This window comes from Xylocopa sonorina, chromosome 17, assembly GCF_050948175.1.
Source record: "Xylocopa sonorina isolate GNS202 chromosome 17, iyXylSono1_principal, whole genome shotgun sequence".
Lineage (NCBI taxonomy): Eukaryota > Metazoa > Arthropoda > Insecta > Hymenoptera > Apidae > Xylocopa > Xylocopa sonorina.
The window spans coordinates 843,448-868,365 of record NC_135209.1 but is presented as its reverse complement, the minus strand read 5'-3'; the positions used below and the strand labels follow the sequence as shown (position 1 = coordinate 868,365).

At 31.6% G+C, this 24,918-nt stretch overlaps 3 protein-coding genes across 4 annotated transcripts in view; 1 reads left to right on the top strand and 2 right to left on the bottom strand.

Annotated features, from left to right (window-relative positions):
- Vha100-2 (V-type ATPase subunit a family protein Vha100-2) overlaps positions 1-12,058 on the bottom strand; it is an 83,211-nt gene extending 71,153 nt beyond the window's left edge. The window contains exon 1 of one of the 2 annotated variants that reach the window (XM_076908093.1): positions 11,898-12,058. The gene's annotated coding sequence lies outside the window, so the exon portion shown is untranslated. The remainder of the gene's footprint in view (positions 1-11,897) is intronic. The other variant, XM_076908094.1, reaches the window with a different exon arrangement.
- Positions 12,059-16,515: 4,457 nt separating this feature from the next.
- Positions 16,516-24,688, bottom strand: LOC143431404 (uncharacterized). The gene is made up of 7 exons (XM_076908116.1): positions 24,165-24,688; positions 23,959-24,054; positions 20,647-20,820; positions 20,273-20,535; positions 20,084-20,188; positions 19,833-19,995; positions 16,516-16,903 (listed from the first exon to the last, which is right to left on the bottom strand). Exons 1-7 carry the CDS (start codon positions 24,631-24,633, stop codon positions 16,740-16,742), a joined length of 1,434 nt encoding a protein of 477 aa, XP_076764231.1. The 5' UTR covers positions 24,634-24,688; the 3' UTR covers positions 16,516-16,739.
- On the top strand, positions 21,585-23,099 carry LOC143431397 (mitochondrial protein C2orf69 homolog). The gene is made up of 5 exons (XM_076908108.1): positions 21,585-21,858; positions 21,941-22,068; positions 22,236-22,398; positions 22,498-22,741; positions 22,829-23,099. The coding sequence occupies exons 1-5, from the start codon at positions 21,730-21,732 to the stop codon at positions 23,029-23,031; spliced, it is 867 nt and encodes a 288-aa protein (XP_076764223.1). The 5' UTR covers positions 21,585-21,729; the 3' UTR covers positions 23,032-23,099.
- Positions 24,689-24,918: the final 230 nt, after the last annotated feature.

The following is a 24,918-nucleotide window of genomic DNA, read 5'->3' as shown; positions in this document are numbered from 1 at the left end:
TGGCCTGACGTTGTCCTGATAGACCACAACATCTCTCCTGTTGACCAATTCTGACCGTTTCTGATCAATCGCTAGCTTCAAACGGTCCAATTGCTGACAGTAGAGATCCGAATTTAGTGTTTGGTCATATGAAAGCAACTCAGAATAAATAATTCCTTTCCAGTCCCACCAAATGCACAACCGAACCTTCCTAGCCGTTAGTTCTGGTTTGGCCACTGTTTGAGTTGCTTCACCACGCTTTGACCACGATTGTTTTTGCACGTTGTCGCGTGTAACCCATTTCTCATCTCCAGTTACCACCCGTTTAAGAAATGGGTCGATTTCCATTCCGTTTGGCCAACGCTTCGCAGATGGAAATTCGATCCATCATGTTTTTTTCTGTTAATTGGTGTGGCACCTAAACATCGAGCTCTTTTTTGAATCCAGCTTTGTGCAAATGGCTTAAAACTGTTTTATGGTCGACTTTTAGCTCCTGGGCGATGCTACGACTACTAATATACCGGTAAACTTCGATTATTTCTGGGATTTTAACATCAAAAATACCTAAGCGGAATCAACGAAACCAAAATTGCACGTAGTTGGCTGTTACAGTATCAGGACCATAAACACCATTCACAATTTCAGCCGCTTGGCTTGCATTTTTGCTTTTATCAAAGGAAAACTGTAAAATGTACCGAATTTTCTCATTATTGACTTCCATTTTTAATACCCTGCAATTCACAACTGAATGGACCAAACAAAAAACAGCAAAGGAATTGTTTTGTGCGAAATGTCACCTTTCCAACGAGCATAAATCTGAAATTGTTTGATCACTACAGCCATCTATCAAAAAAATAATGGATTTCTTTTTCCCCAACCTACTTTTACCTATCTCACAGCAGCACGTTTCCCGCAGCAACTCCTGATGATAAATATCAATAGACTAATTCTTTATATTTCAGCTCTCAACAATATATGTACACCAAGATAATACAGCAATGGCGGTTCGTGACTAAAACGAGTAGAGGTGCTACTCAGAAAATTGGACGACTTTTTATTTTCATTCATTATACAGGGTGGGGTAGTAACTATTAGCACCTCAGATATCTTTGAAAGTATACGTTTCACAGAAATTTTTGTTCATATAAAATTGCACAGTACAAAGGGACCCATCCGTTGGCGAAAATATTTTTTTTTCTAAGTGGAGGTATGTCGGCCATTTGAGGGCCACCTTCATTTATTTAAATGGATCGGTATGTCTTTTCTTCCGTAGTACGATAGAGTATCTTAAAACGAGTTCAACGACCGGTAACACGAAGCCATTGAAGGTCATAGAAAGTAGAAAAAGGCGATAATACTTACGGTTTGATAGTAAATGACGCATAGGTTTATTAGTAGGTGTTCGAAACGACGACCATCGCTGTCAAAACTTATTGACGAACAGGCTGTAATAATTCGCTGTTGCATGTCATAGGGTGTAGTTGGTACTTTTTTTATACAGTTTCTATTTTAACGTTCCCCACAGAAAGAAATCTCGAGGTGTTATTCAATGATTTCGAAGTTTTTTTATCCACCCCCCCCCCCCCCCCCCCAATCAATGAATAATGTGCATCGCCGTATAAGTAAAAGCAATTCTTCTAGCAAAAGATCCAATGTAAAATTGGCATTGATGTTATGAACGCATCATAAATTCAGTTTTCGAAGACCTCACGTTTATTGCTGCTCGGCGTCAGTTGGAACGGACTGATTGATTTATCGATACTAATCTTATCATGTTTAACTTATCCTGCAAACTATTAAAATGCCCTTGGAGCTGTGTTTATTCACAGTGAAGTAAACAGTAAACATTACGCATTTCTCTACTGTTACGTATGTTACGCATGTTACGTATGTTTCATTTACTATCAAAACCGTAAGTATTCTCACCTTTTTCTATAATACTTTCTATGACCTTCAATACCTTCATATTACAGGTCGTTGAACTCGTTTTAAGATGCTCTATCGTATTACGGAAGAAGGCGACCTTCAAATGTCTGACATACCTCTACTTGCAAAAAAACTATATTCGCCAACGGATGGACCCCTTTGTACTATGCAATTTTATATCAGCAAAAATTTCTGTGAAACTTATAATTTCGAAGATATCTGACATCTGTTTTAATTTAAGACACTATGGTCACTCAATTTTGAATTCTTTGCAATTATACCTTACTTTCCGTGAAAGGAAATGACTTTGGCAGCAGTTTGTCGAACTTGTCTTAACAAATCTCTCTCTATATATATATATATATATTTTGTAAGTTGCACCATTTTTGTAAGCTGAGTCGATCTAGTTGCTCGTAAGTGTAGTTATGATTATAATAGAACGAAACAAAAACTGCATAAACTGCTTAAAACGAGAAACGTTAAATCATTTCTTAGAGCTTAACAATGCTCGAAATAAAATGGACAGCAATTTTTAGATGAACTTTTAATAGGTGATTTAGATATTATTCTGCAACATTCATGTTTCCTGCTGACTTTAAGTTTTAACGGATAAGCGGGAGAAGGACCTCAAATCCAAAGTTGTATCTTTGAAAATTTAAAAGTTTCCGAGATATTAATAAGTAGATATAATATAGTTTTCATACCACAAATATAATGCTACCTCTACAGATGATACTAGTTAACTGATTAAGGTAGAGAACAGAAAAATAAGGTTTCTATAAGTTGTGCACTTTTGACGAAAGTAAACTTCAGATGCCACAACATCTATCAGATAAATCTTAAAACAATTACATGCGAAGCAAAGTATACTTACTAATGGCAATCGTTTAAATTGATTAAGGTAAGTAGTAATATGCCGTAATATTCCTAAAGAATAGCTATGCGGCTCAGGTAAAAAGATTCATACGCTGTGAACATTTCACCACTGAATTATTTACCGTTTAAATTCTCAAAGCGTTTCATAAGCGATAAATGCATCTTCTTTGCTGTTCTAACCACAACAAGTAATAAGTACAAGTAATAAGTAATAAGTAATAAGTATGGGTCAAATATTGCTATTCCAACAATTTTCTGAAGTTGACAGGCCTGATCAATTACTAACGTAACTTATTTAAATTTGTTTACGATCTATAATGTATCCGTTTTGCAACTAACTTTATTAAAAATACAAAATATAATTATAAATTTTTTAGCATACTGCGTTCTCGTGGATAACCACATGGTCAACTATTGCTCTGTTATCGACCAATGTACAATGTTGTAAAACAGTCATGTATTTCAGAAGTTATTTCATTATTGATCAAGAGATACCTTCTGTCAGGGGTTTCTTTAGAAATTATTCTAAGGGACGATGAAGGCAACCATCGAAAATGTTCAGTTGCATAAAATTACCAATAAGGGCAGCGAAAAATTGTTTGTATAACTAAAACTGAAGCAACTATTTTATCCGTAGAAATGTTCGACCGATTATGGAAGTGGCCAGAGAAACCTGATGTTACGCTGATCCACTACGAGTGGAAAGCTGCACTTTCTCATATCAATGAGCCTACGAAATCAGATAGAACCTGCAACGTCTACACTATCCCAATTTAACTTCTTACGGAATTAATTTGTTTTATTTCTTATTTTATTCTTTAATTATAATTTGTACCGGTAATTTTTAAAACTGAACGATACTAAAATGGTTCCCAACATTAGTGTAACAGTGGTTAATGCAACCCTCCTGGTGTAAGTGGTCAACTACTAACGAACACATTTACTAAATTTTTAAATATATTTGTCAAATTTGTATAACTTGATTTTTTTTTCTACAAAATTGTCTGTTACATAATCGAGAAGACTTAAAGAATGTCTCCAAGTACCGACTCTCTCCATTTAATGACCAGAGTAGGTAGTACCAAGCGGTTATCATTGTTCCCATGAAAGATTTCTCTTACCTGGTCAACTACTAATACCATTAGTAGTAGGGTATCCCATGTAAAATTAATTACATTTTATTATATAATTTATTAAAACGCGCATTGTGTACTAAATATTGTGGAATATCTATGTATATCAATTTCTCAAATAACGTCATTTACTTTATTACGTATTAAATAACATTATTTGACAAATTGATTTATATATTAAAAAAAATATATGTATATATTTAACCAATATTGTTTACATATCCCTGGACACTCTATAAACATGGATTGAAACCAATTAATCACTCGTTAAACTTGATGATAGACGACGGTAACCGCTACAGCGTAGATCGTTTTATTAGCAATAGTAAAACTTTAGTTTATATAATATACAATACTAGATTTTCATTGGAACAATTCATTAAAACAGCTTATTTGATTAATAGAAAGTGAAATTAGCAAATCGAAAAAGTAATATAGATTTCTTTGTTAAAAAAAAAAGTCTGGATAATTGTTTAGAAGGATATCATTTTTAAATATTATATATTGTCGGAATCATAGTTCTGAACAACTTCTTCCTATAACTACTAAATTCTTTCAGCTTTCGAGATTAAATAGATCAAGTTCGAATAAATATGCCAGTGATATGATATTTTAAAAGTTATATTTTTAATGCTTTACCTTCGACAGATTTAACTAAACCTGTCTCTTTACATCCTTCGTAGGTGCCTTGTTGATCTCCTACAGTGCGCCTTAGGCCCAGAGACCGTGTCCTAGGAGGGAGGGTAACGTTAAGTTAGACAACAGTTTTTGACGAATATCTTGAAGGCTAAAAGAATTTGGCATGGATTATGTATACGAGGAAAAATTGTTCAGAACCAAATTCCCAACGGTGTACATGAAAAATACATCGAAATCGGTTAGGGACGGGATGGAGCGTATAGGATTCTAAACAATTGCACATTCTTTTGTTTAAATGACAAGAGTTGTATTACTTTTTCAATCTCCACCAAGTGATTTCTCTTGCTACTAATAAAATAAAACATTTAAGGATAAAATGAAAGTGAAATATTAAAAATTGGAAAAAGTCATTAAAATACATCCGTATTGTTTTTAATGTTAATAATATCATGGAAACTAATAAAAATGATAAATAAATTTAATAATAATATATGAATCGTTAATAGTTTCAATTCAATCAACGACGCACCAAGTTATTTCGGATGAACAGTCGATAGGTTCTAAGATAAAGCAAAAATCAAGAATAATTTAATTGTGTTCGACACTGTTTTTGAGAACAACGTTTTTTTTTTAAATTGTTTGCATACTCGTGCATACATATGTAGAAGAAGTAAAAGCCGACGGTAGTTACATTGAACCTTGTTACGTTTTAAGTGTAATTTCTCTCGAAGACGAAATTTCAAACGCAATGTTGTGAATATTTATGTTTTTCCCTTGTGTTAACTTCTAGAAATATCATTACCGAAAGATGTAGAGTACCTTGTATAGATAACAAATAGAATACAGGTATACACATCTAGCTAGGAAAGGTAGTAACACAGAGGATTTTACTTCCATTTCATTTTTAAGCTTTTATAATTAAATCTTTGTTCACTTACAAAGAAAGAACTTTTAGTAATATCAGATTTTATAGAACATATAAAGTGTATATTTCACACGGGCGACACGAATATTCCTTTTCTCAGCAAAGATAATCCTAATCTGTTTTTACAAACAAAAATGTGTATAACAAATAGATACTTTTTTGTAGTCTGTTTTCAATAAGATATTAAACTTTCTTATGTAAATTTCATAAAATGAAAAAACAGTTTCTATATTGCTTCCTTGATTTAAATATATTTTATTGTTTTATACTGTCTATACGTTAAAAGGCAAAGATTATATATAAAATCGGTAAGATGTAAATATGTAAATTGGCTTTAGTAAAGTAGTCGAGACAATTATTATTTGGTAATTTATGTAGACTATATATACATGTACAACAGAGCAGAGCTCCATATTCGTATTCTGAGCGATGGAGAGTAGGATTTGTGGAGGATTTCAAGACAAAATTACGATAGGGAGATTAAATACTTGGAAAGAGAACAAGTTGAAATATTTTTACGTCATTATCAATTTTCAAGAGTTAATCGCATCCCCAGCATTAAACGAGCCATATACGCATAGTTTCAGGAGTTAGGAATGAAGGACATAAACAAACAAATCAACCTTTCATCTGTACACCACAATTTTCTGTTCAATATAATGCAACACAACATTGCATGTGCATCCTCAAGTAAAGGAACATATGGAAGAATCGAGGATGCTTAAGCAAAACAGTAAATTAAACCAATAATATTAACGCTATATAAACCTTTTCTATTGATAGCAAAACATTAACCACTTTTTTACAAAATCAACTCAACAAATTATTAAAAACAAAATTAGAGAAAGCATACTTTAATGAAAAACAAAAAAATTTCTTGCTCGTAATTACCCATAGCTATCGAAATGAAACCGACCAAAAGTTTAAGTGATTACAGACAGGCTAAGTACATACATATTTTTATTTCTTTTACTTTCTTTTCCCATAAATATTTCTTTATTTTTTCTTTCCTTCCTATCTTATTCTGTTTTCTCGCTTTTAAAACTGCTGTTTAAACCGCTTTTGTTTGATCGTTTACGTCTTAACGCGATCAAAATATCGAACGGTGAAACTACGCGAAAAAGCCGTCCGTTTAGAGGTTAGAAATCGTGTCTCGCGTGTTATCTGGCACAAGAAACGCAGTATAGAACACGCTACAAGGTCCGTTTGATAATGCTTTTTATGTGACATTAGTGGACGTGCACGGCACTACGCCCCCTCCTCTTTAACATTTCTCGCCTTTCATTATCCCGATACACTATTATACTTCCTCTTTTTACCTAAACTTTCTAGACTCTCATGCCCTAGGAATTTAGTTAATGTCTCTTGGTTTTCTTTGTTTTCACTTTCGCTACACTCGCACATTTTCTACATTTGCTGTCCCTCGCTGTTTTCCTCCGGCTGTTTCTCGCTCGGCTTTTGACCTTTAATTCTACGTTTCAAAGTAAGTAAGTACCAAAGTTCTAAGCAACGCGATGGTGCTTCTTTGTTCTACTAATAAAGTATAAGGACGTAAAGTAAAGCATTCTCAGTAATTCTCAACGGTTTCATTTTCGCGAAAACGGAGCCTTTATCGTAATCGTCAAGAAGAATGAATGGGGGTTCGGTCGTTTCGTTACACAACGATCGTAACCAGTGGCATTGTACCATTTCGAGGATTGATAGGGATACAATAGGTGCCTCGTTTGGGCATTCTAACACCCTCCCTTTAACTTACATCGAAATGGCTTTTTAAATAAAATTCTATCTATTTTTTGTTATTTATTATTATTATTATTATTATTATTATTGTTATTTATTAAACGTTCGAAACATTTAATTGAAGACAACTGTAACATACTTACACGTGGACAGAAATGATTGATTTTTATGATACATAAATATGAAGGAAGCAAGTTATATAATTAGAAGAAATATAGTGGACCGATATTTAGTTTTATGTATCGGATATCAATTAGAGTATATATCAAAACAATCCTGAGAATAATAGACTTTTTTCACGCCTATTACTAAAATATCTGATGATTTTCACTCATGTGTATACTATATCAAATATAGTCTTCAGTTTTTGTGTTCCAATACGTCTTTAATTATGCAGAAATTGATAACGGTTATCCGAATAACCATTAACAAGTGGTCTGTTGCCTCAAAAAAAAAAAAAAAAATTATATATACCGTACGGTAATTATAGTACCGTACACTTTCACCCGTCCTTTGAAAAAACAATTTCTCCGAATATTTTGTGCATCAAAAGATTAGCCGCCTTGCAACGTTTAATTTAAAAAGAGAACAGGTCCTCGACATACAGTAGTTTCAGAAAAAATAACTTGTCACGCTTTATACGTATATCTTATGCTGTGCGTATATACTAACTGCTCTGTGCGAACGCAAGAGAAAGGGCTGAATGTAACCGCACTTGAATCAAGTACCTTTATACCAGACTAAATCTACGTCACTGGCTTGCTATACGTGGCTATAAAACACCTGTTTTCCGTTATTTATTGGATAATATCTATTGCGTAATTTTTAAATAATAACGTATACAATTTTACTTTTCCGACTATTTTAAGTAAATAAAGGTAATTCTTTAGCGACGCGCAATGATCGTTAAAAGATATTTAACTGTAATAAATGTAATGAGAAAGATATCAATGACTGGTAGACACAGCATCCGCCGAAAACAAAGAACTTTGAGAATCGATCAATGTTTCAACGATACGTTAAATTCTAAAACTCGGAAATTCGAATTAGGCAACCATTGTTTCGGAAAGAAAACAAGTAGAAAATTCAACTATATATATATATATATATGTATATGTGCGTATGCTTGAAAACAGAGTAACTGGGCAGTGAAAGGTTGCAAAACGGTCTTAGGTATATTTTCAATGCACTATAAGTGGTCTATGCACACTACTGCAGATGTAAATTGTTTGTCCTCGAACGGATTCAGATAAGTGCGATCGAAATAAATTTTCAAAAACAACATACAGCATCGAAATTACTCATCCTATCGTATATATTTATTGTACTTTCTATCGTTTTTTATCGTTTTTACTCACGATTACAATGTTCTAGTATCCGTTACAGTGTTATTACATCACTACCAACTAACTTATTCATTTCAAGCAGCTATTCAGTCTTGTATTTCCGACCGAAACAAATTATTATGATCAATCGTAGTCGTAATACAAATGTAATTAATTACTGCAAAGGTAAGAAATTAATCATAATTATAATAACTCAAAAACTTAAACATAAGATACTTGTATGTCAATGGATTTTAAATAAGCACATATTAAATTCTGAGAGAAAACGTTAAAAAACATTTCCGAGTCAAGAAGCAAACAACAGACAAATGTTTTTTAATTTTCGAAAACTTTGGCATTTAAGTCAGCTTTCATAAGTAAAATTAACTGCATTCCACAGTGTGATACACGAAATAGACAGAGGCCAACTATTAAGCACGATGCTAGACGGTGTTACAAATTTAAATGATGACTTTTTACATTTGAAATGCTATAAATATAAATAGTATTGACGGTAAGTGGCAAATTGGTATAATAAGGCATTGAATTGGAACAAAAGGTATAATGATATCGTCATTTCAATGTCAGATATTATTTAGAAACGTTTCTTTTTTATTTCTGTAACACGAAAACGACAAATCGTGTTATTATTGCAGCAAATGAACGATGTGTTATTCATGTGTTATTCACATATTAGTCAATGAATTAAATGAATTCACTTTCGTGTGAAAATGTTGTTCAATTATTAACAGACAAATGCAACCAAGCGGATAATGGACACGATAATGACATCACTGCGATTCTTGGTGACACCGTCACCCCTTCGGTTTTGTTCCTCTTTACATAGAAAAAATCGATATCACCCGCTTTATTTATATCTCGTGCTATCCGTGAGCGAATTAAAAATGAGGGGGAAAAGAGGGAGAAAAGAGAGGACAAACGAACGAAACTATACATGTATGTATAGACAAACGTCTTGCAATTTGACGCTTCTAGATTTTCTTCCCTTTCTACTTGCCAAATATTTCTGCCACCCGTCTAGACACTGTTGACATTCACGATCGCCTTATTACTTTAGCAACGGTGATGCAAGATCGCGGCGCCAAGTTTTGTTCCAATGCTAGAGACGCATGCGTATACACGTGTACAAAACGCGGCAATCCTCCCAACTCGCTCTAGCTACGCGTGCATAAGTAGATTTCATGCCTCGACCGCATGCAAACACAGTCAGCAATTCGTTCGCGTGCGTATACAACGTTCGTAGCTCCTGCAGGCAGACTGGGAATTTTTATTTTTTCGAAAATAAATAAAATTAAGTATATACTTTATTCGAGGCGACATTAAAGTTCATGCGTTAGACCACACCTTGGCGTGGTCTCGCTCTCTTTTAGTTCTCGTATTAGAAGTGGGGATGGCGGCGGATTTCCTACAAATCAAGAGACGAGCGCCAGACAATATTATTCATACATTCGAATAATGAAGTGATCGATATTATTAGAGTGTGAACGTGTTTGTGCGAATTCATACTTTCATAGATATAAATAAAAGATAATTCTCTACGTATATTTATAACTCCATTTTGGATATACATGTATGCATTTATATCACAAGTGCATCCTCTAGTTTTTATACATTCAAATTTCTTATAAATTCATAAATATATGGAATTCACTGATTGTGTTATTTACTTAGATGTTATTACGTTCCATAAAATTGAATGTTTTAACTTTGGAGTGTGCTTTATTCATATCTTTAAAAGTTATATTTTCAATTGAAATATTAATGTTAAGTTAAAAATAGTTTTAGAAAGCATCAAATTTAAAAGTCCCATCATTTATCACAGTTAGTCTATGACCTATGTTAGAAAAAAATTGTGTTCAAATGTTTTTTATTTTGAGAGAAAGGATTTTGAAAATCCACGATTTTAAATACAATAATCTATTATTAAGAAGTATATGTAATTGCTGTTATCTCTAATTAGTATTAGTATTATATATAAAACATTCTAACATGTTTTGCCAATATACATGGAAGCAATAACAATTTTTTGTGTTAACTTTATTTCTTGTTGATAAATAAATTGAGATAATTACGCATTGTACGCGTTATGCAGGGCGTTATGCAGGGCGTTATGTAGAACGCATATTCCTATACAATTATACAATCTATACGATTCTTCAAAAGGTCAAAAATGTTATGTTTGCGATTTGGTAGCACATTGCGTCTAACATTGTAAGTAATAAATTCGAATTCTTACTAATACTTGTGTACGCAAGTTTAAACTTTCAACAAAATTGATTACCGATTACATGCTGTTGCAACAATTTTGTTTGCGACTAAAATTATGCGAGAAGAAAAGAGTAACCAAAAAAATAGTTCTTCGGATTAAATCAATCACAACATTAATTTAAAGCGCATCTTTGAAACATTAAGGATCGTTATTTAACGTTACGCCTAATGTAAAATGTGACGGGACATTTAATCTTATCGTGTCGAATGAAATTGAAGTATTAATTGATTTTTCTTAAAACGAAATTATCAAAGTTCCGAAAATCTAGGTAACTAGGTGTTACAACATTTCTTTCGGGATAGTTGCACGAAATCTAGCGAGAACGATTGCCAAAGCATGTACCAAGTATTCCCGTGCGCCTAATATACACAAGACCGCTTTCTTCAGCGCAACAGACATATAAACCCAATTCGTCTAGTTACTAGTCTATTCTTACATTCATAAGGTTATTTACACTCGGTGTCTGACATCGTTTTAGTGGCGGAGCACAGTCGGTCCAAACGAGGACTACTTGTTCGCTAAAATTCGTAAAACCATTAAAGAAACATCCATTGTCTCGAGCGAAAGCTAACTGAAAAGTTACTATCTAGAAACCTGTGAAATTTTAATTAATTAATGCTTATTCGATAGAGCGATCGCGTCGATGACTGTTGGACCGCGCCAAGGCGCACGCGACGAGGTAACGGTAAAGAGTTTGATGCGCGTATCTCAATTATCGAAAACTGTGAAACAGCGATTGTAGTGCCGCGTGATATCGCATAACGAAACAAACAGATTGCACAGACTATATAGCGCTACGTAGCACGTAATGCAGCGGATAATTCGAATCTTAGAACACACTTGAGCATACACGCACGCGCGCGCGCGCGCATGGCCCCGCACACACACACACACACACACAGGAATACGAGAGAACGTAGCATGTCGCTGCTCAAGTTTCCTATTTCAATAGGTGGTGACTTCGTACCATACAGTTTACATTGGCAAACAGCTTGAAATACAGTTGTGCGAAGAACGTCGCGCAAAATAGGGACAATCTCTCGAAAATGATCTTGACGACTCACCGATTTCGCTCGATTATTGGATCGATGATGATACATTTGGTACATCCACCACGCCGCACTTTATATCCCTGTTAAACTTTCACCGTGAACTCACGAACGATTAGTGGCGGCTAATATATAATAATTAAAAAAACTACGACGAATAAGATACCAACCGCACGAAAGGCCACAACGAACTGGCCAGTGGCCGCAACCCCACCACGCGGTACACCGTCGCCGAGGATGCCAACAAATGTAAACATCGCTACAGCTGATCGTTGTGACATACACGCGTCTAAGTATATGTGGACAAGCATATATTTTAGCGTCTTACCACTCCCGCTTCGTCTAATCTCGTCTGTATGCGCGTGTCACGGCATCGAGGCACGCATTACAATATATATCTAGATTAAATCAAATTATATACAATGAGTCAACAAAGTAATTTACTCATTCAATTTTTCGTAACATAACCTTATACATAAAAAGGTAACACGTTGATACAAATCTATACTTTTTAATATTCTATTATATGGTACACAAAATTTATATACTCGTTTAATAATGTTATTCAAAATAACAATAGGTTGTCGTTCAAAAATAATAGAATAAGACATGCTTTTAATCTGTACGTCTCAACACGTCTATACCTTTATTTGTGTATGCCGTTTAATTTCATTTGCGATAGCAAAACACCTGCCGTAAGTCTTACGCTGAATACGCACGAATAATTTTCTGTTGCCAATAATTCTGTTTTCTCGTCGCTACAAATTAAATCAATCTAACAAGTGTTTCATCTGGCATTCCTTCGTTCGTTTGATCCCTTCGACTATTTCGTTATTGCTTAACGTAGCGTCGAGTGAAATTCGTGATATATAACAGTGAAATTCTATGACTTTAGTACGCATTTTGTTAAGGCACTATCTGGATGAATAGCGAAGAAAATTCGAAACTAAGGAGACAGCGTAACTAATTGATCGTTTTCACGTTTGTATCGCGTTAAGATCGTTGGAAAACTTAGGTAGTCTCACCTATTTAGAAAAGATCACATATATCGTTAAAAGACACCCTTTGCCTTAACTCGAAATCGCATGTAGTCCACACGCTTTCTTCCTCCCTTTTTCCCTCCGTATCTGAATCCCACGATGATCCGACGGCCGTCGTTTCCACCACCACCACCAGGCCTAGAGGGTGGATTTGATTCTGAAAAGGAATCACGGATGGCGGGAATGAACTAGTGGACCCCGGACGATGATTGAACCTCAACGGCGGGAAAAGAAGTTATGGGGCAAAAGCGAGACTTCATGAAAGAAAAGTAGGAAAAATCACAATTGTTAATTTATAACTTATGTGAGTTCGTAATTAACTATCCATTTAGGATAGTTAATTCTCAAGGCACGATACGGTGCAGAGAGTTTTGCGCTCCATAGGCACCAACCGACTCCCTCTTGTTATACAATTTTCCACCAAAACGTAACCGATATTTTTAAAGAACCGTCAAAAATCATCAACCTGGACTCAGCTTAACGTGTGCATAGAAATTTTTCAATCGTACAGATTAATTGAAGGTATTCATAAGAAAATGTAAATATTATGTATATGGTCGTTTCACAATGTATCAACGCATAAAATAAATGCGACGTGTATATTTTATACATATACATATATAAATGTATAAACGACGGATTGTTCGTTTAGCAAAACATCAAGTATCGCGTTATGTTAAATATTAAATAAATTTTCAATGACAGTAAAAACTAAATTTTATTACGATATTTCGGACAAAATGAGAATGATGGACATATAATGATACAATATACAGAATAATGGTATGCATAGACAGATGTAGCAATTATATTTTGATTTCAAATTATTGTTATTTTCAATCGTACCGTGAATAATGAATAATATATGTATATACAAAATAATTTCCACACGAAACTCAGTAATAATGTTTAAACATTATATGTTACATTTATATATGCACACATTAAAAATTGAAAACAGAACTTTAATTCTGAAAATTGAAAGCGTAGAATATACAACAACAATAAAATAATCAATTACACGAATCAAATTTTTTGACGATTGTGTTGTTTTATATCCTAATTTGATATCTAAAAATACTACAATCAATTTACAGAAAATTACAAATTTATCAACTGTTAATAATTTACTTCTATCCCTAGTTTCAAATCTAATAAAAAACAAGATATTTTTTTCTTTTTGCGCTCTCTGAATTAATTTTATTAATAGGTATCAATTGTGTACTTCAATAATACTCAATTATTAGTTTTATTACAGTTTGTTGACACAAACCTATTAAGATAACAATAAATATATATGTACATATTAATTCCAATTTACAAAAAATATTACATTTTCAGGAACATAATTATTTACTATAATTCAAAATAGTTTCCTCCCTGTATGAATGATCAAAAAATGATAAGCTCGTCTGATATTTCACTTACAGTATAAAATGTAATATCTTGAACTGTATACGTAGATGGCTGAAAAAAATTGGTGAGAGTATGTATGTATTGAAAGCAATAGTCAGAAAAAGGAAAAAGCAATGGAAAACCATTTGAGCATTTTTCTTAACAAAAACAATTAATTAAAATATTCTACGTTTACAGCAAATTACATAAATATTTCTCAACCATTTGATGTAAATACTTTTTATGCCTATTAACAACAGGTTTGAATCTATACTAAACTATATTACATATACGTTTCCATTTTAAAAAATAGCATAACTGTCAAATATACATATCTCTTTGAAGCATTCACCTTCTTTTTCATTCCTCCAACTGTTCTTTCTAATTATAGTTAAGAACAAATATACATTATTTTTCGTATGGATATAACATGTACAGATTTAGCTTCAATATTATGTTTTTAATGCATTAATATAGTATACTGAACTAAGGTCATTTGTTGTATATATATATATATACTTATTTGGAACTAATAAATACTTACAAAATTTAAGAAATATCTTAATATGAATATTTTTGTTTCACCGATTGTTTAATACTTTTATTTGAATTTAACTACTACAAAATGAATATAGAATTAAGTTTTATATACAAGTAATAAACAAATTTATCTGATAAAATTAAAAAAAGGTTTAACAGAATTAATCAAAAGCTATATATCAGAATAGTAAGTATGCATGCATATATTTTACTTTTCTTAATATATATATATATATATATATATATATATGCAAAGTAAAAAACATTATGATTTGCGAACAGTATAAAATAACAAGAAAATAAAATAGAATATAAAAACTGTTGAAATATATGTACACTTCATTATATTCATATTCTGTTTCAAACTAAGGATGCAATTTATTTCAACCAATAATATACAATATGAAATTCTAAGGAATGTATATAATACTAATTTGTATTTATATTTCATGGCTTATAGTTGAAAAAACTGACTTTCTCGTCCCAATTTTGTTGTCAAAGAAAATATTTTTTAAAGATTTGCCCAGTCCAAACTAAATACAAATTATTTAACTTTTCAACATCCCAAATAATTCTTTACAAGTAACGTACAAATTATAATTTTCTTAATCAGAGTTAGAGTCTCTGATGGAGTCTTAAAATTAAACCAAAAATATGTATTGCAATAGTTAAAAGAAAAACAAAACAATAACAACAAAAATCCAAGTATACTAAGCACACTAAACACATTGCATTTTTATATTTTTCCCATACTCGTTGCTTTATTTCAGTGTATTTTATTTTATTTTATTTTATTTTATTTTATTTTATTTTATTTTATTTCAATATATTCCAAAAAGAAGAGACATATTAATGTATGCCATTGACTTTTAAAAACATTGCAAATGAAATTATTGTGTTAATGCAACATTGGTTTTTAGCTTTAATATTTATACACCCATATAATTTTCATTTTTAAACTTTATACCTCCTAAAAATATAAAAGTCCAAAAACAAAGATATGTGCAACACCAGATTATATTATTTTGTATGGATGTGAAAAATGTAGAAACATGATTTGCTGTATACCATTGTGATTAAATATTATAGAACCAAACAAAAGAAGGAAAATGAATTTTATCATTATAAAAATATTCATTTTTTTATTTCTTAAAACGAGTTATTTATGAAAGTGTGACTGTCCTTGACAGGCTGTAATAGATTTGTAAGAAATTTGTATAATTTTTAACATATAAAACTATTTAAAATATAACATACCAACAATATACAATAGATATACCCATGCAAATACTTAAGCTTTGTACGAAAACTGTTACTTTATTATTATAACGTAAATTTATAAATTATCCAAATGTCAATACAACTTAAAAATCAGATATTATTTCATTTAAAACATATTGTATGGCAAACATTATATAAATAAATAACAAATAAAGTATTTACATCAAGTAAATAAAATTTATACTATTGTGAACTAGACATAATGTCATAGTGGTGATATAAACAAAACATTTATTTTCTTAATTGTGAACATCATTACAATGTGACAAAGTAAGAAAATTGTATAGTGCCGAAATATTAAAGTTATTCACTGTGTACATACCTACATTAAGAAAATCTATTATACTTTCATATATTTGTGATTGAAATTAATGTAAAGAATTTGTACAAATTTTAAAAAACTTAAAAAATTTAGTACCATAATGTGCAAATAACTCTGAATGAAAAATAATCTATAGTTTGTAGAGGAGGTAGAATTAATTCTATAATAGACATTTAAAAATACAATATATCAATGTATTTTCTTTTCCATCATATGGAAACGCATGGTATTGCAGATATTGAAATTAGTCGTATAGAAATGAACTAAATAAAAGTATTATCAACAGACGTTTGGTGGTATTTCATAATTATTTATACTTTTTTGGAATGGTTCAATACCCATAGTCCATACCACTGGTGAATCTGTATTTACGGTAACTTCAGAACAATTGTTGTATGTATTTGAAGAGCTTACCAAACCACCGAACTGTAAAGTTGCATTATCTAAAAAGTAAAATATTTTTTGTGTACCATTAAACTGATTAAAATATTACATTTTCTATATATATTCATTGTTAAAAGGAAAGTTCATTTTTAAACAAAGCAATACAAATACTACTGCAAAGATATACAAATAATCAAAAGCAAAATATTTGTTATAATATTTAAAAAATGAAACGATTTTCTATTTGATTTCCACTTTTTAATCCCGAACAACACGGCATATCGTGACACGCAATGCGGAGTGATGCATATATAATTGACGCTAGACATTAACACGGCAAGCGTATCGAATAAACGGTAGCACTAAACCAGCATTGTACGATATCGAAAAATGTATTTAATCAATATACATCAAATATGCAAACTTGGAAAGAATAACTGTAAATATTAGAAGCTTCAGAAGAGAAGTATTATAATGTCTAACGGGCTATGAACATATTTATCATACGAATCGCTTATCGTATCGGAACTGATAATTCTCTTATATACCACACTTATATTGGGTTATCCCATAAGTAATGCAGTTCTTTTATACTTTTTTTACTTTTTAAAATTAAGTTAAATAACATTTTAAAAAATTTTAAATATATTCTCCTTTATTTTATAAAATGCTCTTCCATCTTCCTAGTAGACTGACTTTCAATGCCCCTCATTCGAAATTCACTTATCGATGATGAAAAATACTTCTCGAACTTTCATTCTGACTTTATTCGTAGAATTCATATCTTTTCCCTTCAAACGATTTTGCACACTATGAAATACATGATAATCATATGTAACAATGTCCGGCAAATATGACTACAATATGGTGACTGGGACATCGTTTTTCGCCGTACGCGGGCTAGTAGCATTGTCCTGATGGAAGAATACCTTTCGTCTTAAAACTAAAGATGGTTGTTTTTCTTCTAATACTGATTTAAGATGCTCGAGTTGCTCACGGCATAACTTCTTTGTTATTGTTTGGTATGAGTTTAAGAATTCAAAATGAACGAAACCATTTATATTCCATCAAATAGATAAAAATGCTTTATGTAGATGAATACCTGCTTTAGTTTGGGGTATCAGTGTTTCTCTTTTGCCTATCCACTGTCTTTGGTGTTTGACATTTCTTTCGATAATCCATTTCTCATCTTTACTCACTATTTGGTTGAAAAAGGGTGCGTTTTTAAGATGCAACAGCAAAGAAGAGCATACATCCACTTTCTGTGTATGATTAGACTCTGAAAGTTTGTGCGTCATAAAGCCACTGACCCAATTTGTTGACTTTTCCAATAGCATGCAGGTGTCAATGAATGATTGAGTGGCCAAATCTTAACAATCTCTGGTAGTTTCTCAACAGTTACCATTGAGTTTTGATGCAGCAAGGTTCGCAGGACATTCTCGTCAAGCGCTATAGAACTTTCAGACTGAGACTCACCTTCTAGGCTGTAGTTTCCAGCTCGGAATTACCGGAGCCACCTTTAGCACTGGCTTACACTTATGATCTCATCTCTATATACTGCATTAATATCCCTTCCATCTTCTGTTGCATTGTTGCCTTTATTAAACTCATAAAGTATTCCTTTTGTAACTTCCATTGTAATTTTAAAGAAATAATTGTTAAAATCGAACTGGACTCTTTAAAATTTGCAATAAGAATAATAATAAAGTAAATTTTCTATTTGCTTTTATATCAAGTGTATTTAGTTTGTGCTACTGGAAAGACCGCAATACTTACAAGATAACCCGATAGTTGTAAACCATAGTCTGTACACACATTACCTAACCTAGGTAGGTGTAACCAAATATTTAGCAATGGCACTACAGGAAATCTATAGAAGCAATATATGGATCAGAAGATGATGAAATAAAACACCGCTTTTTTTTAACTATGTTCTCTGTGAAAAGGAAGAGAAAACATGACAACGCATAGTAATGAAGTGTAAACAAATTAGTGCATATTGAACTTTCAGAGAAACTCATTGTATTAGAAGATAAAATAAAGTATAAAGTAAATAATTTAAGTACTACTGCAAATGGTAAAGCTATTTGTCCTAAGAAGGAAAGGTTTATTAGGAGAAATATATATCTACGTGTATTAAGGGAAAAATAAATAATTGCTAATAGCATTGGGGCAGTTATCAAATACTCCACACCAAATGAACGAACAGCAGTATTGGACAGACATACGGTTTCTCTCAAGTCCTCGCTTTGTTCCTAGCAAAAATTCTGACCCTAACTAAGAGTCTAGGATATAGGTCTGCTAGCTAGCCTCTTATCGACAATGTCCACTTAGCAACAGCAAGAAGTAGCCAACACAACACTCTGCTGTATCACACGCACAACATAACATTCATTTATAGAAAACACCACGTATACCTGTTTCAGCATAATAAAAAAATATACATAAGCATAATAATAATTTAAGATACTCCATTTATGTATATAAACGGACCTAAAAGAGCAAACTTTGCACTATTTTTATCATTAATTTGTCATTATACACTGCCGATGTCGCGCTACCGATTCGAGATGCTTATACACGGTAGCAGATCTACATATTATGAACTTGTTGCTGACGTTTGCAAGAAAATAGTAGCAACAACACGTCACAAATACCATTGATTGTCTCTATGTTGACTGAATACTTGTTTATATTGGATTATTTGAAAAGTTTGTACTAATATTCATATAGATAACGTTTTTTTAGTAGATAACAACAGAAGTTTGACGGCCTTCGAAAAAGTGGAACTTTCAAAATACTTTAAAGATACGAAGAAATTGTACAAAAAGCTATAATATAATCTTATTAAATAAAAGAAAGTAATTATACAATAATTTATTTCCTGTTTACTTAAATATTAACACAAATTTTTAGTAGATAATGTTAAAATTCAAGCAAAAACTTAAATTCAAATAAATCCGAGGATCGGTATAAAATTATACATACCTAAATTCCATTTTAAACCAGTTGTTACTATACAATTAACAGGTGCACCAACTGGTAACAATCCACACCAGCTATTGTTTTGTATCAAAATTTTAGGTATAATTATACTATGTAGACCTGGCCTCAAGACCCATGTCAATGAACTACTTGCGATTTGGATTACCTGATTAATTGGTAAATATAGTTTAATAAGTAAAATTAAAAGACTTAAAGAAAATAGATTACAATCAAGTAAGAGATTTTGAATTTACTTGTACATGTTTAATAAGCTTATCGCTTTTATAAAGTGTATTAATATTTGCCATGATATGATCAAACCTTCCTGAAGAGTCTACAAATACATATATCCCATTTATCTGTTAACAATAGTTTTGTGGTCATTAAATGCAATTCATTTGTTTGTGCCTAAAACAACCTTATATTATATTATATTATATTACCTTTATATTATCCTTTTTAATATATTGTTCCAATTGTAGCAAAGCTTTTGTATAATCGGTATGATTCTGATCAGGTGTATCGACGACTATCGAACCCATACTTTTCAGCTTTTCAAGAATGGTAGGTGGGCAACTATCCATATCACCGGTAATTAAGTTTGGCACGTATTCACTGTATTGTCCACTAAATAAATCGATGCCTTGACTTTTTAAGTAATGTAGCCACCTGTATGTTCCACCATCAACAGTAAGATTAATCTGAGCTGAATAATATAGATAATTTTGAATAAATCGTTTAGAAGAGAGATTATCAAAAATATATCTAAGTTTCTTTATCTAATGTATGCTACTTCCATAAATAATAGAAAACATACATTTTTTCCAAATATGAAGCAGCATATCATCTTTCCAATTAAGTGGGCTATTCAGTATTACAACAGCATATTTATAAGATGCATAATGGTCAAATACTCGAAGAGGATCCCACACTGTCTTACACGAGTCCGGGTCACTCTGCATGATTAAATTTGATTTGCGTTTCTTTAAAACTAAAAGAAAAATATATTCGATGTTGGGTTATGTGGTACAGTATAAAGACGCGCAATTTAAACTGTTCAAATAATTTCAAAAAATATCAAACGTTTTTGTATAACTATAAAACAAAATATTTGAATAAAATGTTTAGACTCAACAATCACTATTTTCGTTGTGGCTTACGTAATAATTGTTGGACTCTACTCATGATGAAATTCAGATTCAAAATAGTTCTTTTATGATTGCACATAGCTCGTGCATAGATATGTGTACATTACGTTAATTGAAGGCGATAACAGTGACATTTATTCAAATGAATATATTTTCATTATTGTAACGCGGGCATCACATTTTTTCTTGAGATCCATCGAAATGATTCTGCCAAATGTGTCACAGAAATTGTATAATCATGTATATTCATTTCCATGGATGTATAATAGGAGAAAATATATTTAACGTATACGATAAAAGTATTGTTCAATGTAAAATAGAGGCTAAGATATGAAAAATATTGAAATGTAAAAATTATTGAAAATAATTATTCAAACCGCGGTACTGCGTCTATTTTAGATATGCATCGTGGTCTAACAAAAGTTTGCGCATATCATTATCAGAGTACATGCATCGGCATCAAACAAGTGTCCAGTGCATATAATTGTATAAACAATTAAACAATAATTCTTTAAAAACTATACAAAATATTATCATTAAAGAATTGCAAATAGTATTACGTTTTGGCTGCGTATAAAATATACGCATGTGCATGTATACGTAACACAATGAAATTACAAAAGTATAAGGAGTATTGTAGAAATTTGAGATACTTCTGAATATGTATCGGGACAGATCGGACGAATGTAATAATATCGTTTATTGTACATATTTAAATTACAATTTAGTCAAATAATATTGAGACATCACACATGTCATCAAAAATTTGGGTTTGGAAGAAAGTGCCTGGCAGTATCGGCCGGTGTAACGATATAATTTATTCACATCCAATATTATCACCAAATCAGGATGTTCTTCTATATTTTGGTGGTGACGTTCAGGTATATAAAATATTTTACAAACGTGTACATATATATATCGAATAATAGTAATTTATGTACATTATGTATACTTTAAACGCAGGACCTTCAGGAGAACATGGAACAACATGCAGATAGTAAAAAATACGTAGAATGGAGTTTACAGAATACAGCCCAAATACTTTCGACATGCTTTCCTAAAAAGCATGTACTTGTTATTCGACCATCCAGGTAATACCTGAGCTACTCTATAAATTCATAATTTACAATCGATGTTTTACTTTATAGAAATTTAATCACTTATTTGGTGTCGATTACTTCATCTTTCGAACGATCTATTTAGAAGCAATATTAAATACGATACATTTAATACAATTTTGTTCAATTTTGTTTTACAGGATGTACGTAACAAAACATGCTATGTTTAGCTGTTTCGATAATTTTGTACAATCAAATGAATACGGCGTGCCAGTATTTCTTCCGACGCACAATGCTTTAGAACATTTACAAGAACTAGTTAAATCTTGTTTAGATCATATTAAAACATGCAGCGTGGATAAGGTATGAACATACGCACAGTTTATGTTATGCCATATAACAAGTATAAAAGTATAGCGAATGATCATTTTTAACAGAAAAAATTACTGTTTCCATTTTTAGGATCCTATATGTTTCAGTATTGAAAAAACAACATTAACATTAATAGGTTTTAGCAAAGGTTGTGTCGTTTTAAATCAGTTACTCCACGAGTTTCATTATTATCAAAATAAATCAAAATCTGATATGGAAATCAATAATTTCATAAAACTTATTAAAAGCATGTGGTGGTTAGATGGTGGACATGCAGGTTTGAAGGACACCTGGATCACAGATATATCTATTTTGAAGTCTTTTGCAAAATTAAGTAAGTATAGCTTATCCAGCTTAGCGTGTAAGAGCGTAAGTCAATTATGCATTAATCTTGTATTAAACAATTCATAAAATTATTTAGAGATAGACGCTAACGTTCACGTTACACCTTATCAAGTTCAAGATTCTCATCGTCCTTGGATTCAAGAAGAAGAAAACCAATTTTATAATATTCTGCAAACTTTGGGAGTTCCCGTAAACCGAACTTTACATTTTGCAGATAAGTCAAGAAGCTTACAACATCATTTTAATGTTCTTAAAGCTATTAAAAATTATACAGAGTAACATTATGATATGTACTTTATTGTTTACGATGATAAGATTAAAAACATGAATTTGTTAAGTATTATCTCGTATCGCGTACAAAATTTTCTTTCTTACAATACCTCTATTACTTTCACAGGTACAGGTTACCTCATTCAATTCAACACGCTTCTATTTTGATATAAAGAACGAATAAAAAAGAACCCGTAACTGTAACAAACCTTAAAGTTCTAGTTAAGTAATAAAGCTCTGATTATCCAGCATGCTCGGGACCGAGAAATTGGATTACACGTATGACACGATAGTAATGCGTTAAGAAATAACTTAAAAATCGACCATTGTTATATAAGTATATATAAAATTTATTACTAAACATAGATTATATATGTGATGCCGTATTTTCACTTTTTTTTTCCCCGTATTTTATTTTACATGCACCGTCGAACGTATATTTGCATGTAATTGTAAATACGCAACATTAGCAATTGTAGATGAAAAAGTAATCGAGTTGAATGTACTGGTTAATTGGATATTCCGGATAGTCGGAACTCTGCCGTAATTTATTTCTCTTTGTAAATTATTTAATCCGAAATTTAATAAAGATCTTATTTTTATTTAACTGCCCTTATGATCATTATTTTAGATGATATAAAACGCTTAACAAAATGAAGAAATACCTTTTCCGTTGCGTTATAAAACTTTATCATCAAAAACACTACTAATTTAAATAATACAAAGACGTATATAAATTAATGAATAATTAAAATGGACATTTAAATTGGGTATTTTTCTTCTATAAGGTTTTACTAGCATCTATTTGGACATTTAGTACTATAATAAGTTATACTCCCAGAGTCTGAAACAAATTATTGGTATATAATATAAAATAAACATTTTGAATAACGTACGTACGGAAAAATTTGTTAAAAATTACACGTGTACAGTTACCATTGCTTAAACGTGATAATTTAACTTCAGCCCATTCATCGGATCCATCGCAGCAATCACAATATCCATCGTTAACTTTATAAGATGGTATTTTTACTGAGATTTATTTTTAAAAGTATATTAGTTAAATATTATCGTATAGAAGAAAGGTATATCTTAATTTATAATGAAATTTATAACGACGCAGAGTCTAAATTACTAAATACCTGTTAATTGTAAGGACGAAATTTCACAGTTAAAGATACCATTGTTACATGCATTAGTACCTGGTTCGTCACTACCATCCAGAGGACAATCACAATAATTATCGTTAATTTGAAAAAAGTCTATTTCGTCCTTCGAAGTGAAACAAACAAATTTTCCTCGCACATTTGGCAGATATTTCGAGATATCTTGATTTCGCGTACCGCGCAACGATACAGTTCGACCTTTTTTATCCTGAAGAAGTTTCGAATGCAACGTATCGTTCCATTTGGAACTCACTTTACTAGTAACAATATAATTAGACGTCAGTACAGATCCACTAATTAACTTTCCTACGATCGCTCGATTGAGTTCTTTAAAATAAAATAACTGATGAACTACGAATATGACAGCAACTACGAATACGCAAATTAACGTATATTTCAACTTTTTTCGCAAAAATCGACGTTTCCACGATATTTCAGTTTTCATATTTCCTGCTTCTCTGTGATCGTTTGATGTTTAAATCGGTAATTGGAATCCTTTTTTTGTTCTTATCTCAATACCAATTCTGATATTTATTTTTCCATTAACCAAAGGTCACATCGTGCTTTATTTACAAACAACACAATTTCCTTTAACTTCACTGAACATGGCCAAAGTTGTGTCGTAACCTCATTACATAAACGAAGTTGTCTGCGATTTAACGATTAATTCAGTTATCGATACACCGATATGTTCGAACTTGTCATATATATATATATGTTTGTTGCTACA

What these genes read in the sequence shown, in the direction of transcription:
- LOC143431397 (XM_076908108.1), top strand. Translation starts at nt 21,730, where the DNA reads ATGTCATCAAAAATTTGGGTTTGGAAGAAAGTGCCTGGCAGTATCGGC. An exon ending in CTTGTTATTCGACCATCCAG is followed by an intron (nt 22,069 to 22,235) that starts GTAATACCTGAG and finishes TTTGTTTTACAG; the next exon opens with GATGTACGTAACAAAACATG. An exon ending in AAACATGCAGCGTGGATAAG is followed by an intron (nt 22,399 to 22,497) that starts GTATGAACATAC and finishes TTCCATTTTTAG; the next exon opens with GATCCTATATGTTTCAGTAT.
- LOC143431404 (XM_076908116.1), bottom strand. Translation starts at nt 24,633, where the DNA reads ATGAAAACTGAAATATCGTGGAAACGTCGATTTTTGCGAAAAAAGTTG. An exon ending in GCTTCATATTTGGAAAAAAT is followed by an intron (nt 20,536 to 20,646) that starts GTATGTTTTCTA and finishes TATATTATTCAG; the next exon opens with CTCAGATTAATCTTACTGTT. An exon ending in AGCTTATTAAACATGTACAA is followed by an intron (nt 19,996 to 20,083) that starts GTAAATTCAAAA and finishes CCAATTAATCAG; the next exon opens with GTAATCCAAATCGCAAGTAG.